Raw genomic sequence first — 16,493 nt, forward strand, 5'->3', positions numbered from 1 at the left:
GTACAGGTACCAAACAATGAAATTTGGGAGGGGGGGCTCCCCTGGTGCTAGGAAAATAAATAAATATATATATATATATATATATATATATATATATATATATATCGGTTATCATATCGGTTATCGGCCACGAGAAGCGGGTAAACATCGGTATCGGTATCGGTTGGGAAAAATGCATATCGTGCATCCCTAGTATTCAAATGTATTGATTGTAAGTCGCTTTGGAATAAGGCGTCTGCTAAATGCCAAAAATGTAAATGTAAATGGAGGGAGGGTGGGGGGAGAGGAAAGGGACTGGACCGTCGCCTTAGTGGGGGTTCAACGAGTTGGCTAATGATTAGTTTTGCCCTGGCGACTGTGGAGCGCAGTTTAGGCAGTTGCGATGGGGAGATTGATAAGTCATCTGCAGCACGCACTTCAGCCAGCTGTGATGAGTTTGGAGGGCCCTTTACTGTAGGCTGTGATGAGTCGCAGGACTGTGGGGAGAGTTTATCCACTGTGAGCAGTTCAGCTGCCTGTGCTGAGTCTGAAGAATCCTGCGCTGTAGGCCTTTCAGTTGGTTCAAGAGCGAGGGAAGGGGGAGCAGAGTTTATGAGGTTGAAGAGTATGTTGTTCATCAAATGGTATTCTCCCGATCTGTTTAAGTGGAGGCCATCTCTTTTGAATAGGTCTCTCTGCCTCCAGAATATGTTCCAGTGGTCAATGAATTTCAGCCTTTTAAGTTGGCACGCACCAGAGAGCCACGTGTTAAGGCTTAGGAGCCGGCTGAATTCCAGGTTACCTCTGTCAACAGTGGGTAGCGGTCCACAGATGAATGTCTCAATCTTAAGCTTGTCAAGTCTATTGAAAAGTTCCATGAAATCACGTCTCAAGTCTACTGAGCCCATTTTACGTGAATCGGTTTGTCCCACATGTAATACAAGACGCTTTGTGTCTGGGTTTTTAGACAGTGTTTCTTCCAAATCTTTTGTTATTTCTGAGACCGTTAGGTTAGGAAGACAGTGGATATGTAATTTTTTACCTCTTACGTTTCTGATCGCCGAGTCTCCAATCAACAAAGTATCTTTTGGAGGTGAAGTCTGTTTCATCCGCTGCATGTCACACAGAGAAGTAGAAGAAGGAGGGGGTGACCTTGAGCTCGTGTCTGCGGGCCGGGGAGTCACCGGGGGGGGCCGGGGAGTCACATGATTCCCAGGCCTGGGAAATCTTGGCGTGACTTTGATGTTCTTATCTCGGGCCTTGGGAGTCATGCCAGCTCGCTGCTCCGCGGGCCGGTGTCTCAGACTCCTATCTCGGCTCTGTTTAGTCATGCAAGCCCATGGCTCGGGCCTACCTGTTGCTAATGATGCTAACGGTGCTAACGAGGACTTCAGTTGGCTGCTTTTCAGTAGTTTCGGGGGATAATTCATCTGTCCAGTGAATTTTGCAGCTGTCACCTGCCTCGTTAGCTTTGGGAAGTGTGAATTTTGATTTAAATCCTCTTCAAAGGCTTGCGTGGGTGGAGAACCATTAGCGTAGCGATTCTCGAGTGCGGAGAGTCGCCCCTGGAGAGTATATTCCAATAAGTCTACTCTCTTTGAAAGATCCACACAACTTTGACAGATAGCAGGCATGGTAGGAATAACAGCTATATAGAAAAAATGTTAAAACTATAAAAAAGAAGCAAGAAAAAAGCTGGAAAGCAGTGGTATGAGAGGAGCGAGGGAGAAACACGTCTAATCTACTCAGAAGCAGGAAGAAGAGGACTACATACAAATCTACAAAATATATACAAAACATGGCAAATGTACTATATACATATGTATAGGCAACTGTACAAGGACAATAAAGTCTATTATATTCTATACAAATGTACAGTATAATAACAAATTATACACAAATCAGACCAAGCACACACACACCAACATACACCAAAAATGAACACTACCTGATCAGTGAACTCACTACTCTCCAAATTCAATATCAAATAAGGCTTGTTTGAAGCGAAGCCTCACCATGGCTTGCTTTCGGGGGTCAAGACGATCTAATGTGGGTGCCAAACTGAGGAGGTAGTGTTCATTTTCGGTGTATTTGGTCTGTGCTTGGTCTAATCTGTGTATAATTTGAGCCTGGTATGGGGTCAGCTCTCTTGGAGGTTCTGGAGGAGAGGCCTTCCTTTTCCCCCAGCCACTAGACTTAGTAGTAGGGTCTGTAGGGACCAGGCAAGTAGGGCTGGGACGACGCGTCGACATAGTCGACGTAATCGACTACGTCAATACGTCAATACGTCGACTTGCGTAATGTGCGTTGGTGCGTCGCAAAAAAAAAAAATCTAGCTGCAATTGCGGCACTGCGCCGACGTGGTGGCGGGGGCGCTGTTTCACAAATAAGTTAGCTTTCGTTTTTGCTACCGAAATAGCTGATAGTATGTTGACTGCTCAAGGAGAATACATATTTGAAAGTACAGAATGCCTTATATTAATACATACAGAGCCTTATATTGCATTATATTACATTATATTTTGAATGGTCATCTGGTGCCTGAATATTGTGTTTTCCTTTACATAAATAATGACATTTCCACCATAAATTGATGCAGAAAGGGCACAAATTGGTGCATATCAATTCACCAGAATGCAAGAAATTAAGTGTTTGATGTTTAAGGACCCCCAGACAGCCCTGCTTCATGGGTCCCCCCCGTTGTCAAACACCACTGGTACCACCTCCGCCTCATTTTGAGCCAGGAAAAACCCTGATGGCCATGTTGGCATTCAAGTTGGCTAAACATAGCAGTGAGTCTGCCCTGTGTCTGGGGCTGTTTGACAGGGGCAGTTACAGTAGTAGTAGTAGCAGGTTGCCGAATTAAAGGTGTCTGTGTTTAATTGCGGGCCCACAGACAGCCCCCATACATCAGCTGATCATTTAAAGGGGCGGCCGTCTGAGTAATGTGCATGTCACACGCTGCTTTGTTTTATAAGAGCAGCAGCTATTACCCAGAGTGCTTTATAAAGACACTGTTAAACAGAGAGAGACAATACAGCCATTATTTTGGGGGAAATTAAGTGATACATTAATCGAACAGTAAAAATAATAATCGTTAGACTAACCGGAAAAATAATCGCTAGATTAATCGTTAGAAAAATAGTCGTTTGGGACAGCCCTACAGGCAAGGACTGGTGTCACTGAGGGAGGCATGTGTAGATGTCACTGAGGGAGGCATGTGGTCTGTGGAAAGTAGACTATCCTCTAGGCCTAGGGAGTCCTCAGTTTGATCCTGTACGGAAAAACCCAACACAGCACTTGAACATTTACGTTTTCCAAGTTTATACATTTCTTAAACACCCGCCTAATCATACGTCCATAACAGGGCCAAATGCTGATAAAATATGAGAGTGGCTGGTAGATTTATTTCAGACACAAAATAATGATTTACTATTGAGTGGCTGGTGAATCTGAACGTTTATCTGTCAGTGGCTGGGGCCTCATTTATAAAAATGTACTTGGACGTCATCTTTGACTTGCACGTAAGCACATTTTTCTAAATGGTCGTAAGCATTATTGCAGGGCTTGACGCTTACCTTTTCCCCAGGTAGCACTGTGCTACCATGTTGAAAAATTTAGTAGCACACCAATAATTTCAGTAGCACAATGAAAATTGTGCAATTTTCGTCAACGACAACAAATGATCATAATCATAACATATCAAAATGATCATAACCGGCTCTTGGCCGTAATAAAAATGGAGACTCACACAATGTAAAGGGGAAGTAAGAATATTAATTTCAGTTGGCCCACGGTTCGGTATGAACCTCGGTTTTTGGGTCACGGTTCACGGTTCGTGTTTTTAATTTTTTGAAATGCTACTATTTATTTACAAACTGTTACTTTATTTTGCTTATACTTATGGAACTTTAACATTTAGACACATTCCATAATATGACTGGTAAATTGTATAATATAAATATATATAAACAAAAAACACTTTCAAATGTAAAAAAATTACATAAACACTTTCAAATGTGACGTGTTGTGGATTGGAACTACGGATCATAAGCTTTCAAATGATGTGTCATACATTGAAATCCGAAAAAATATGAAGTTAGTCATTTGAATGTTGTTAGACGTCAGGCACATATAGGGTTAACCTCTTTGTAATGAAACCGGAAGCACACAGCGCTACGAGAGGACTCGCGTGAAGCATTTCTGCGACACGCGTTTCTGTTCACTGTTTTCATTGACTCATCGCTTATACACATAAGTTTGACTGCGCATGACAGTAGTTCAGCAGTAGTCGCACTGGTGCGATTGAATGTATTTCCAAGTCGTACAGAAATATATTCACTCGCAAATGCGACCAAAACAGTCACACTGTCGGGCCCTGCATTATTGATAAAACCGCGCTTGTTTAAAATTGCGTACGTACTTCCTTCTATAAATAACAAATATACTTGAAATTGAACGCAGGTGAATGAGCCTTGTATTTACGCCCTGTGATAGCGGCTCAATTATAGCGGCTGAATTAAGCCAAGTGCTATAAATAGGCTTAATTGAGGTGTTGTACAGCACCTTTGACGAGTTCACATGTTGGTAGACAAACGAAAGAAGAAAAACTTTACTGAGGAGGAGATCGACAGTCTTTTATCAGAAATAGACGCGCGGTCGCAAACGCTCGCCCCCGAATTCCCCCGATCACATCATGCGGATGAAGGAGGGCTGGGATATACCCGACCGCCTTTATCACGCCTCAATCTAGAATGATTACATCATACAATAACCTATTGGCATATAAAGGAAGACTGAAATAAAATCATAAACATCAGTTCCCTTTAAATCTTGAATTAAACTAATTTTCTCGGCTGATAAAAACATCGTTAATTTTATTACGAGCCGTCGCATGAATTACAGTAGGCAGTGCAGCTCACATGCCTGTAATAACTCCGCATAACCAGTAGGTAATGTGCGTTCGTCAAGTCAATACCTGACGTAGAGCTACGATCGTTTCCACGTACGACACGGGTAAGATCAAATTTGATTCAAAGTACCGTATTTTCCGCCCTATAAGGCGCACTTAAAAGTCCCAAAAAAAAAAAAAAAACGACAGTGCGCCTTATAACCCGGTGCGCCTTATATATGGATCAAAATGTAAAAATTACATGACCAATATTTTTTTTTTAATAATAATACAATGTTTCAGTACGACTGGTAAACTACAAAGCCGCACCGCTTGCAGCATTACGGTAATCAGTAAACGACGGCCGCCATCTTGGAATCTCCGCGAATGCTATGCTTGTGGTGGGTTAACATAATTCACCCCCGGAACTAATAGTTGGGAGTATTGTTCCGTAGGGAGGGTTAAGTGGGTGGTACTGAGTTTTAGTTCCTGTTTTAAGTGTGTGATAACAACTGGTTCATGTCTGTCAATAAACGTCTAGCTGTGACATTTAATACGCCGCCTCCGACTCCCGTCTCTCGGCACTACATGCTATTGTTATTCTATCATGTGCTCTGAATGGATGCCGTACTCACCCAACTGTTCAATTCGGACACTCACACCGCTTGCAGCATTACGGTAATCAGTAAACACCGGTGTTGTGCTTACTCACAGTCCCACACCACAAGAAGACTAAACAGAGTTTCCGAGGGAACAAAGTGAGATTCTTGGTGCTTTCAACTTGAAGTTTTAAAGTACCCACTCGACATAATAAACAACAGTTTAACGATCACTAAACACTTATCATTTGTGTATTGGATTCATTATTCTCGTTTGCCGGAGGCTACCGGTAAGGGAGGGTTGATTTGTAAACATACTTTCGTTTTAGCTCGTGTTCAAAAGCAAGAACTGTGTGTTCATCTAGTTATGTGTAGTTATGTGTTTTTAGCATGTCGATGTTCTCCCAGTATGTTGTCATGTTATTAAAATACAGTTTAGACCTTCGTAGCGATGTGTTTTGTTAGCTGTTAGCCGCTAGCAGCGTTTGTTCTCCCATTCAGTGTTTGAGATGAACCAACATTCAAATACGCCTGTCGTGTTCAATCTTTCTCTGATTTGAATGTATGACACATCATTTGAAAGCTTACAATCTGTAGTTTAAGCATGTGTAAAAACTGAAAAAGTACGTTGCACATTTCACCAGGAGCTGTCACATATTGGTTGTTGGTTATAATTGTATAGCCTATTGGTTGTTTTCTGGTGTTGTTTTGCTCTGTTTGTAGTCTACTTGATGTATTTTTATCAGCTGTTAAATCACCACAGCGGTTAATCCACTAATAGAGATAATAGCAGATTGAAAATGCTTGTAGCTAACTACTCTATATCTCGTGGTTGCAGCTATTGCGAATTGCTATTCACGCGAGTCAGCTGTGAATCACCGCAGGTCCTTGACGCTTGTTGCAAAAATGGATGACGAACGGCTGATACTTGAGGTGGAAAAATATATATTTTTGACAGTGGAGCAGGTAGAACGTTGATGGTGACAACGCTCAGGTGGAGCTTGGACAACGGGAAGTTGACACAACACCGATGGAGAGGTGACGCAACGCAGTAGGTGGAGCTTGGGCGTAACGCAACCCCAGTCAAACGTTTGACTGCAGTATCTATTCTATGCGCCTTATAAGCCGGTGCGCCTTATAAGCCGGTGCGCCTTGTATATGAAAAAAATTCTAAAATAGGCCATTCATTGAAGGTGCGCCTTATACTCCGGTGCGCCTTATAGGGCGGAAAATACGGTACTTTCTATAAATGAGGCCCCTGGTCTTTGTCTTTTCATTGGTCCATAGCCCACATACACAGTTTTTCTGCAAGACACATTACTAATAGCCTACTTAACTACTTCTCCTATCTCTGTTGGAGATTCAAAGTTGGAGGTGGTCTCCCTATCCTGATTGTAAGGCTCGAGGAATGCTAGGATGTCCATGTACTTCCACTTCCTCTCCTTGACACCACCCTCAGCACCACTCCTGGCCTTCTCCTGCTCTTCTCTCTTCCCCCTCTTATATTTATCTCGGAGATATTTCCATTTGCTGCTGCATACCTTTCCTATCTAGCGTTAATTTAGCAGTTAACTACCTAGCTGTCAGTGAATGAGTCCATTGTCATTACTTACCAGAAAAACCCAAAGATCTACCGATCTGTTCCCAGATTGAGTCTTTGATGTGAATGTTGCTGTATCTCTTGTGACTCATGTCATACAACTCGGTGTAATGTGAAACAGCAATCACGAGTTGCTCAACTGATACATTGTTTTTCTCCATCTTGATGGGTCTGACGCCTTGTAACACCGGTTGCTAGGAAGTTGGTTACTAGGGAAGGTACACGCGTACCTACTCTCCTCGTCCTGATTGGTCAGCTGTCAGAAAGGCGCTTGACGACACACAGCGCCTTTCTGAAAAGTTAAATAAATTCAACTGAAAAAGGCGGCGGCAGCTGCGCTTTTCTCACGCTTTTTAAAAGGCGGACGTTTTTTCCTTTTCCCATAGGGTTGTATGTAAAAAGACGGTGAAGGCTGTGCTTTTTGAAGTCAAGTTCAGTTCAACTGAAAAAGGCGGCGGCAGCTGCGCTTTTCTCACGCTTTTTAAAAGACGGCTGCTTTTTTTAAAAAGCGGCAGTTTTTTCCCTTTTTCCCATAGGGTTGTATGTAAAAAGGCGCTGAAGGTGCGGAAGGTGAACACCCCCTTAGAAGGGTTAAGTGTCTGGTTAGAAGGGTTAGGTGTCTGGTTAGAAGGGTTAGGTGTCTGGTTAGAAGGGTTAAGTGTCTGGTTAGAAGGGTTAAGTGTCTGGTTAGAAGGGTTAGGTGTCTGGTTAGAAGGGTTAAGTGTCTGGTTAGAAGGGTTAAGTGTCTGGTTAGGGTTAGGTGTCTGGTTAGAAGGGTTAAGTGTCTGGTTAGAAGGGTTAAGTGTCTGGTTAGAAGTATTAAGTGTCTGGTTAGAAGGGTTGTGTCTGGTTAGAAGGGTTAAGTGTCTGGTTAGAATGACAGGTGGAGGGAGTAGAGAGTTAAGTGTCTGGTTAGGGGTTGTTGTTGTTGGTATTGTTTGAGAAATATACTCTTCACTGTTTATGCTTCCTTTGTTTCCACTGCACAGATCCACCTCACAGCCCAGCTACCATGTCTGACCCCAGGTCCACACAGTCCCCTGGTTCTGGCTGTGGTTCTGCAGCCCTGGAAAGCACACACGGCCGATGGATGGTGGCAGTGAAGCTGGAAGACTGCAGGAAAACACTCAAACTCAATGTGGCAATTAAAGAGGAGGAGGAGGAAGGAGGAGAAGAGAAGAAAGTGATGGTGAAAGAAGAACAGGAAGAAGGAGGAGAGGACGAAGAGAAGAAAGATGTGATGGTGAAAGAAGAACAGGAAGAAAGGGGAGAGGAAGAAGAGAAGAAAGATGTGATGGTGAAAGAAGAACAGGAAGAAGGAGGAGAGGAAGAAGAGAAGAAAGATGTGATGGTGAAAGAAGAGGAAGTAGAGGAGGAAGATGTGGTGATGGAAGAGGAGGATGAAGAGGACAAGGATGGTGAAGATGATGAAGTTGGTGAGGATGATGAAGATGGTGAGTTCATGCTATGTATTTGGCGAAGGCCAGGTTAATGAGTAGATCAAAGGGCGCTGGCAGATATTTAGGCTGCATTTACACCGCAGGTCCAAGTGACACAATTCAGATTTTTTTCTCACGTTTTTTCTCATGTGGCACAGATGGGTTATGTAACATGCAGGTGTAAGCAGTAAACAAGCACATTGACTCTGATATTCTCAGATCCCATTCAGGCCTAAATCTCATGCCGGCCTCTATCAGATATGAATCTGATATGTGTCATGTCTACTGCGGTCTCAGCAGGCAGGTCGCATATACAGTGCTGTGAAAAAGTATTTGCCCCCTTACCAATTCTGTGTGTTTTTGCATGTTTGTCACGCTTAAATGTTTCAGATCATCAAACCAATTTGACTATTACACAAAGATAACCTGAGTAAATAGAAAATGCAGTTTTTAAATGATCATTCCATTTATTGAAGTCAAAGAGTTAGGGTTATACAGGTGAATAGTAGCAGGGTTATACAGGTGAATAGTAGCAGGGTTATACAGGTGAATAGTAGCAGGGTTATACACAGGGGTGCACACAACTGGTGCGCCAGTGCGCATGCGTCGCCAAAATGCATGCTGCGCGGCAGATCAGCCGCACGAAGGCGCTCTTGCGCACCAACAGCTGGAACCGCTGGGAGAGGAATTTACTTCCTCAAAATCCAACTGCTGACTGCTGCATCACTGAGGCACCCGACGAGCCGTCAAAATATCCAAGAAGCCAGCCCCACTAAGTAACTATTTGCCGTCACCTCAGCCGAAGGCCTGACGAGTAATCCATCACAACAGTCGACCGACGACGACCACGGCGACTCCCCTCACGAAAACTATCGGAAAGTATCGTAACTCGTACTTTCATTCCGCGTATCGCACGGTTATCACGCCGCCACGTGAAAATTCAGTCCCGAACGACTCGTCGCTAAAAGGAAAAACAACACCAAGGGACTTCACGTTTCTTTTCTCTGAAGCTTTCAAACGTTCAGACGTTTGTTTTACAGCTTCATTATCGCACCTCGACCCCTGACCCAAGGAATATGGTTTGGAATTCTATTAGAAAAAAGAAAAAAAAAGACTTTGTTGCACAATCAAAATAATGAGCTATTTAAAGTGATAGCCTATAACATCCTCTACCATGGTTGAAATTGAGGACAGTGATAACAGCAGTCAAGAGAGCAGTGATGATGATGATTAAGCTTGTAGCATAAATAAATGCTTAGGCTGTAACTTTTTGTTGAAAAGTTGATTTCAGTGTTTACAGAACAGAGCAGTGCTTTAAGAGATGTCCGTTTATTTCAGTGTGTTTAAAGAACAGACATTCAGTTAGTGCTTAAAGTGATGTCAGTTGATTTCATTGTATTTAAAGGAGTCTGACAGACTTTCATGCTTAAAGAGCAGTCATTTGAATTTGCATTTGTTTCTTTTGTTTTGCACACAATCATTTGTTTGTTCATCTTTATTTATGACTACATGTCGTTTTGCTAATATAAGTTATCCATGTATCCCTTTTTTATCCATCCTGTGGGACGGGTCGTGACTCGCGAGCTCGGGGAGCACCAAGCAGCATCACTAGGTGCTCCTCTGAGCACTGGCCCCAAAAAGTTATGTGCACCCCTGGTTATACAGGTGATAATAGATGATTCTCTGATGATGGGCGGAGGCCGAGATTTGTTGATTCCCCAAAGTAATTAATTAAAGCTTGCTCAAAGTAGACAATTAAGATACAAGTTTATTCACGGCGCCGGGTGTGTTCAGTCGCAGGCACAGACAGAGAACGCACACAGAATGACATTCACAGTGCCTCCTTATAATCTAGATTCCTGCTGACACAGGAATCAGCTGTACCTTGCAAATCATTATTCTCCTGTCAAACATGTTGTTTACACTAAAGTTAGATGTACGTTCGGCTCGTCTCCATCCCATAACGGGTTGGTCGTCATGGCAATTCAGTTACCTGACTCTGGTCAGCTGACTGGCCGGTCCTAAATATACTGACCTATTGACCCAGTCTCTCCCCTGGCCCCTTAGTCAGGTTTCCCTGCTGCAAGGTATACTGGCCCCACTAGCCGTGGTCTAAATCTGGCTCCGGTCCAGTTACAGAGAAAAGCATGGTCCGTTTGTGCATGACAGAGACAGAGAGAGGTTTGCTCAATCTCAACAGTTTAGATATTACAACTTGATTATAATTACCAATGATACAGTATTTAGAATTTACCTATGCACAATGGAAAAACACATCCTATCAGCTCACTCTTTTTTTTCTCCTCTAATGGACAGTAACTTTAATTATATCTCTTTCTTTCCACATGGCTGAGATCTTACATTCCTCCTCCGGAATTGTCATTAAATGATTTTCCCCACAGACAAATATAAGTCTTTAGTCATGTGGCCTGACAAAACGAACAAACATCTCATTCCACAATTGACTTGGCATGAGTAAAAGGTCACTTTGTGGTTAAACTACTCTGATTAATAATCACCTTCTTTGGATAAAAAAACTTTTGTTGTTTAAAGGAGAAAATATCCAAATAGGTTTCTCATTACTATGTCTAAATACTCATTACAAATGAAGTAGGTATCATTTCCATCATTAAGTCAAATCAAATGTTTTTCCATAGTTTGTTTCACAATTATACATGTTTAACAAATAGGGATATAGTCAATTAGTTTTAGGGATGTCCCGATCCCACTTTTTCACTACCGATACCGATACCTGGGCTTCGGGTATCGGCGATACCGATACCGATCCGATATTTGTATAAATTTTTTGACCCCTGAATATTATTTTTTTTATTTATTTTTTTTCCTAACACCAGGGGAGCCACCCCTCCTAAATTTCGTTGTTTGGTACCTGTACTGTAGCAATGACAATAAAGACCATTCATTCATTCATTCATTCAAATACCTCCCCAGTATATAGTCCACACCAACAACAGTAAAATTAAAGACTGCCAGCCTTTATTAAAGCAACAAAAATAGTACTCTGCAGTACTCAGTGACCACCTCTCTTAAAACGACATGGACTTTGCTTTTGTTAATTTTCCATTCGAGCAGCATCTCCTCCATGGCTGCCTTAATGGAATCCCCAGTGTGTGAGCCACGGAACTCACGGGCATGCAGCACCGCTTTCTTGAAAGTAAAATCAGTCTATCCAGTGTGCTGTGAGACTCAACAACGACATTGGACACACGTCTGAGCTCCAAATGTCCGTTGTGAAGCTAATAGCATCGACATTCTCCAATACTTTGGCGAGGAACTCACACACTTCATTGTGCATTTTCGGGATGGCATTTTCGGTTATATAATGCCGACTGGGCAAAGTATAACGCGGCTCTAGGTGTTCAATTAAACTCCGAAACCCCACATTCTCTACCACCGAAAGTGGTTGGTCGTCGAGCACAATAAACCGAACCAATTTCTCCGTTATTGCTTTTGCAATTTTGCTGTCTGGGGGGAGTTTCTCTCGCATCTCGCCAATGTTATGTTCAATAACGGAGTCGAACTCAGAGCTTGTAGTCGGAGCTGGCAACTCCATTTAATCAAACACGAGTGTAACACAAAACGTAATACGGCACATGTCGTAAAGCCCAAACTGTCGTAAACACAGACGTAACACAGACGCGGATCGGGCACGCGGATCGGAGCCTTTTTTTTTTCTGGTCCGATCTCCGATCCAGCATTCAGGACCAATATCGGGTCGATATCCGATCTCAGTATCGGATCGGGACATCCCTAATTAGTTTCTTTAGGTGGTGTCTTGTCTTGGTTCTTTGATATCCTAGGTCGATCTTCAACAGAGGGACCTTATGCGTTTCCGGTAGCAATAAGGCACTATCTGATGATGATGGAGCATTCTTCCATTATTGTCTGCTTTAGCCTTGTTGTCCTTTTGTCTTGTTGCTGTGTTATTGAGAGACTCACAGTAGAAATTATTTCATTCACCATCATGATGCTTACTCAAATGTTTTAACAGTGTTATTGAAACTCTAAATCCTCACCCCCTACTTTTCTCTCCCCTATTGTTCGTTGTGCTATGTCCCCATTGTCTGATCTTAAAGGTTTAATCCTGTTGTGGTGAATATGTACAACAATCTTTAACAACCTGACAAACTCCTGCAACTGAGTCTAGTGCGCTATTTGGTTTAAATCCCTGGATGTCACGACGCATGCGAACAAGATTAGTATCAGAGTCTTCAGTTAAAGTAATGTCTGTTTCGTTAGTTATCACCCAGATCGTATACATAACCGATATTGTGGCTAGTATCCCCCTGATCCATAATGAGGTCTGGATCACACGGTTTCTCTCGGCACGCATCGTCTGTCCGGTATCTCTTGTCCTAGTTTCAATCTTAATACACAACAACATCAAGAATAGCTGTTAATAGCAGAGATAGTCATCATTATGGTACTGGAATCAGTAATCGTTTGTCATAATACGTGTCCGTTTTCCCCTTTGCTTGGGTCCTATCGTCAGAGTTGAGAGTGGGTTGGGCTTCCCGTGGTCCCCCCAGTATAGTGAGTTATGCACTTGCCTGCTGAGACCGTTTTAGATACAAAGGTTGCACAATCGTTAAGTACAGTTAGACAGACACTTTAGTTTCCCGTAAATGGGTTAACTCGTCCTTCATCAATGCTCCTAGAGGAAACAAAAGGATTTGTCATTTGAGGTTCATGGGTATCAAACTAGGACGTGGGTTGTGAAAAACCGTGAACCGTCCCTTTAATTTCCAAATCAGTCTTCAATACTTAGTTTAGTCACTGTCAATGTGCAATCTGAGTCAATTCCCATAAGCATATTTTTTAAAGGAGGTAGATAGGTTCTATTCTACCCGTATGTTAAAAAATTCTGATCACAATTATTATTGATAGCGTGGATACTTCCCCGTTGGTCTATGTACAGTATAAGCGTATTTTGCATTAAGGTTTAAGTTTGTTGTGAACATTTAAATGTTCTCTCCCTCTCTTATAATCAATATTTCTCAGTCAATCACCCGTTGGTTTTAGTATATTTATCAGAGACATTCTTGAGTCAGTGTGAATGGTTTATCATAAATGTTGCATCAACGTGTAATGCTCGTGCATTCAGCTGTTGGCCGATTAACACTGTTGATTGTGTGAAGTACTGTCATATTCGTATGTGTAATTGCTTTATCAAAGTCTGTAGTCTGTCATGTCATTATCATGTTTCCGCTTTCAAACAGAAAAACAACATCTACATTTACAGTTTACACAGAGAATTATCATTTGTGATTTCCACTTTCTCTCATCTGGTTCAATCGTTCAATATCTTTTTCGCCCCCACTTCTGTTTAGAGTGACCCTTCAGCAGCGACCCCGTTTTAGTCCGTCGCCCAGTTTCTCTGCATTGTCTTGGTTCTGTCAGGAGATCGAATTGGCAAGAGTTGTCATAATGTTCCAGGTGTTGTCCGTTTGGGATTATCCTCCCATCAAAATGTCACATATTCCTCTTTGCTTGTGTGAACATTAACAGTCATTAATGCGTGGTCTATGTCTCTGTTTACTAAGTAAATTCAAATGTTACGTTTGCTGAGTCAATGCAGAATTGTATGATAATTACAATAAGGGACAACTACATTTACATGTATGTGTGTAACACTTTTATGTGTTATCTGCAAGAATGCGTGTCTGTGTCTCTGTGTCACAGAAGCTGCGTCTTGTTTGCAAGAGCAGTTCTATTAATAGTGTAGGTTCACAGTGTCTGTCTGCCTCTGGTGCAGCTTTGTGGAGCACAAATGCACTCGTCTCTTACCACTTTTTGAATGTTAGTACTAAGCTATTTCGCTTGTCCTGAAAAATGAAATGGTTATTCATTTCACTCTTTAGTATTTGTTTAAAATATGTTAATCAAAACAAGGATTTTTATTACTTAACTCAATGATTTCGCTATAACTATAACTATATAACTATATCACACGACATGCATGTAAGACTTCATTACCCATAATGCTTAGTATTCATTCCATCCGTCTAGTTCTGTGTATTGTGCAAGCTCCAAAGCTTGTGCTTGGGGTTGCTTAAACAATCCCAGAGCGTCCAGTTCCCTTATCCGTTTTTCTATCAATGCTGGGGTCAATGAGAAAATGTCTGGTGTCGATAATTTGAAGTTTTTCGCATCGTCTCCAATTCATAGCTTTCAGTCACGTGGTTTCTTCCCTAGCAACCACCAACCTGACGGGCAAAAAGTATCATAGCAACATCGCTCAACATGGCTGCCTACTATTTAGACCACCTCACTCATGAAGAACTATCAAGATACACGACGGTGATAGGAGTGGAGGATTGACACCATTCAAATAGTGTTGGATTCCCTGTCTTCTACTCTATCCGGACACGCTGGAATTATTTTCCTAACCCCCGGAGAATCAAAGTTATTGACCTGCAAAGGGTGCCTCCTTGACCGGCTTTTCCCGTGAATAACACCGGTTATGGAGGTGGTACAAACATAAGACTATTATTGCTAAATTCACCATCAGTATACGGTCATTTTGAGCCCTTAACCACCACGCTGACACCCCGAGAACATATACTTTTAATATGAAACTCGATCAACCGGGCGTTCACCGGCTGCTGGACGAAACTCCCAACTCCCGCTGTCAGCGAGGCGAGGGAATATTTATATCTGGGAATTCGCTCCTTGCTGTGTCCACGGTGATAGGAGTGGAGGATCGACTCCATTCAAATAGTGTTGGATTCCCTGTCTTCTACTCTATCCGGACACGTTGGAATTATTTTCCTAACCCACGGGAAATCAAAGTTATTAACCCGCAAAAAGTGGGTTTTGCCCGTGGGTTTTGCCCGCAAAAAGTGCCTTTTGCCCGTCAGGTGGGCGTTTCCACTATGCTGTGACGTCACATGAAAGCTATGAATACCATCTAGAATCATGTTTGTAAAAAATATGTTTTGTTTGTCCTCTAATTCCAAATTTGCCTTTTCTTTCCAGGTCTTTTGGAATCTGATTACAAAGTCAGACATTGTTTCATTAGGCTTACGTTTACAGTTAAGAATTTGTGAGATATCACGGTTTTGGCTGGCATGGTCGTTTAGAAATTTGGTTAATTGTTCAATGTGAGTATTCTTGTGTTCCTTATCAAGCCATGGGAAACGTTCTTTTATTGTTTTTCCTTTACATGGTCCATCATTTTGTTCATTTAAAGTTTCGCAAGCATTTATCAAAGTATCAATTCCGACATCTGGCATTAAAGTGATCAGAATGTATCTTAAATCCGTGCCATTCAAATTACCATGTAACAACATTGTTTTATACCAATTTATGAATTCTTTAGGGTTAATCCAGGGTTTGGGTGCGTCTTCTATAATCTTAGATACGTCAGATAACGTTAATGGTTTGTACAGAACTTTCTCTTCTATATTTAGCAACGGTGCCTGCACCTGGACCACGCTGCATGTCACAGCCTGCTCAGCCCGTAATTTTATGGGAGAGACACTCTCTACCTCCCGTTTCTTGCTAGGCCTATCATGTTCCTGCTTTCTGACAATATTACCAGGCCATTGTTTAGACATTATTAACCATGCTTGATAGACTTCTTTCATGTAATCGGTATCCCATGTTGGATCTCTAATTGTTTTGTTTGATATCAAATATTCGTCAATAATCTTCAGTTTATTCTTTTCAAAACTCCCGATACTTGGGAAATTATCGTCACTCCATTCCGCAATCTTTGTTAGAAATTGTTCTGCATAGAATGGTCCTAATTTAAGTAAAATCCATCCTTTTTGTGTCACTGTATTAGTGTATTTTATCGGAATATCAATTATATGTGGATCAATTTTCAATAGTTTCTTAATGGCTTTCCTTTCTGCCCGTGGTAGATCTCTCTCAGATTTATATTTCAAGGTTCGTTTATCACAATTTACCGTCCTAGAAGTTTGATTACCCATTTTTTTCATTAATTAAAATGCACACAA

The 16,493-nt window shown here is 41.9% G+C and overlaps 1 protein-coding gene across 1 annotated transcript in view; it reads left to right on the plus strand.

Annotated features, from left to right (window-relative positions):
• The window catches only part of LOC308171296 (uncharacterized protein), a gene marked incomplete at its 3' end in the record, with an annotated part of 45,017 nt that overhangs the window by 18,545 nt on the left and 9,979 nt on the right, over nucleotides 1–16,493 (plus strand). Inside the window, exon 2 of the mRNA XM_080546130.1 lies at nucleotides 8,059–8,523. Coding sequence (XP_080402256.1) covers nucleotides 8,059–8,523 — 465 coding nt within the window. The remainder of the gene's footprint in view (nucleotides 1–8,058; nucleotides 8,524–16,493) is intronic.

The sequence above is a fragment of the Nansenia antarctica genome (genome assembly GCF_963989245.1).
Source record: "Nansenia antarctica genome assembly, chromosome: 15".
NCBI classification, from domain to species: Eukaryota; Metazoa; Chordata; class Actinopteri; order Argentiniformes; family Microstomatidae; genus Nansenia; species Nansenia antarctica.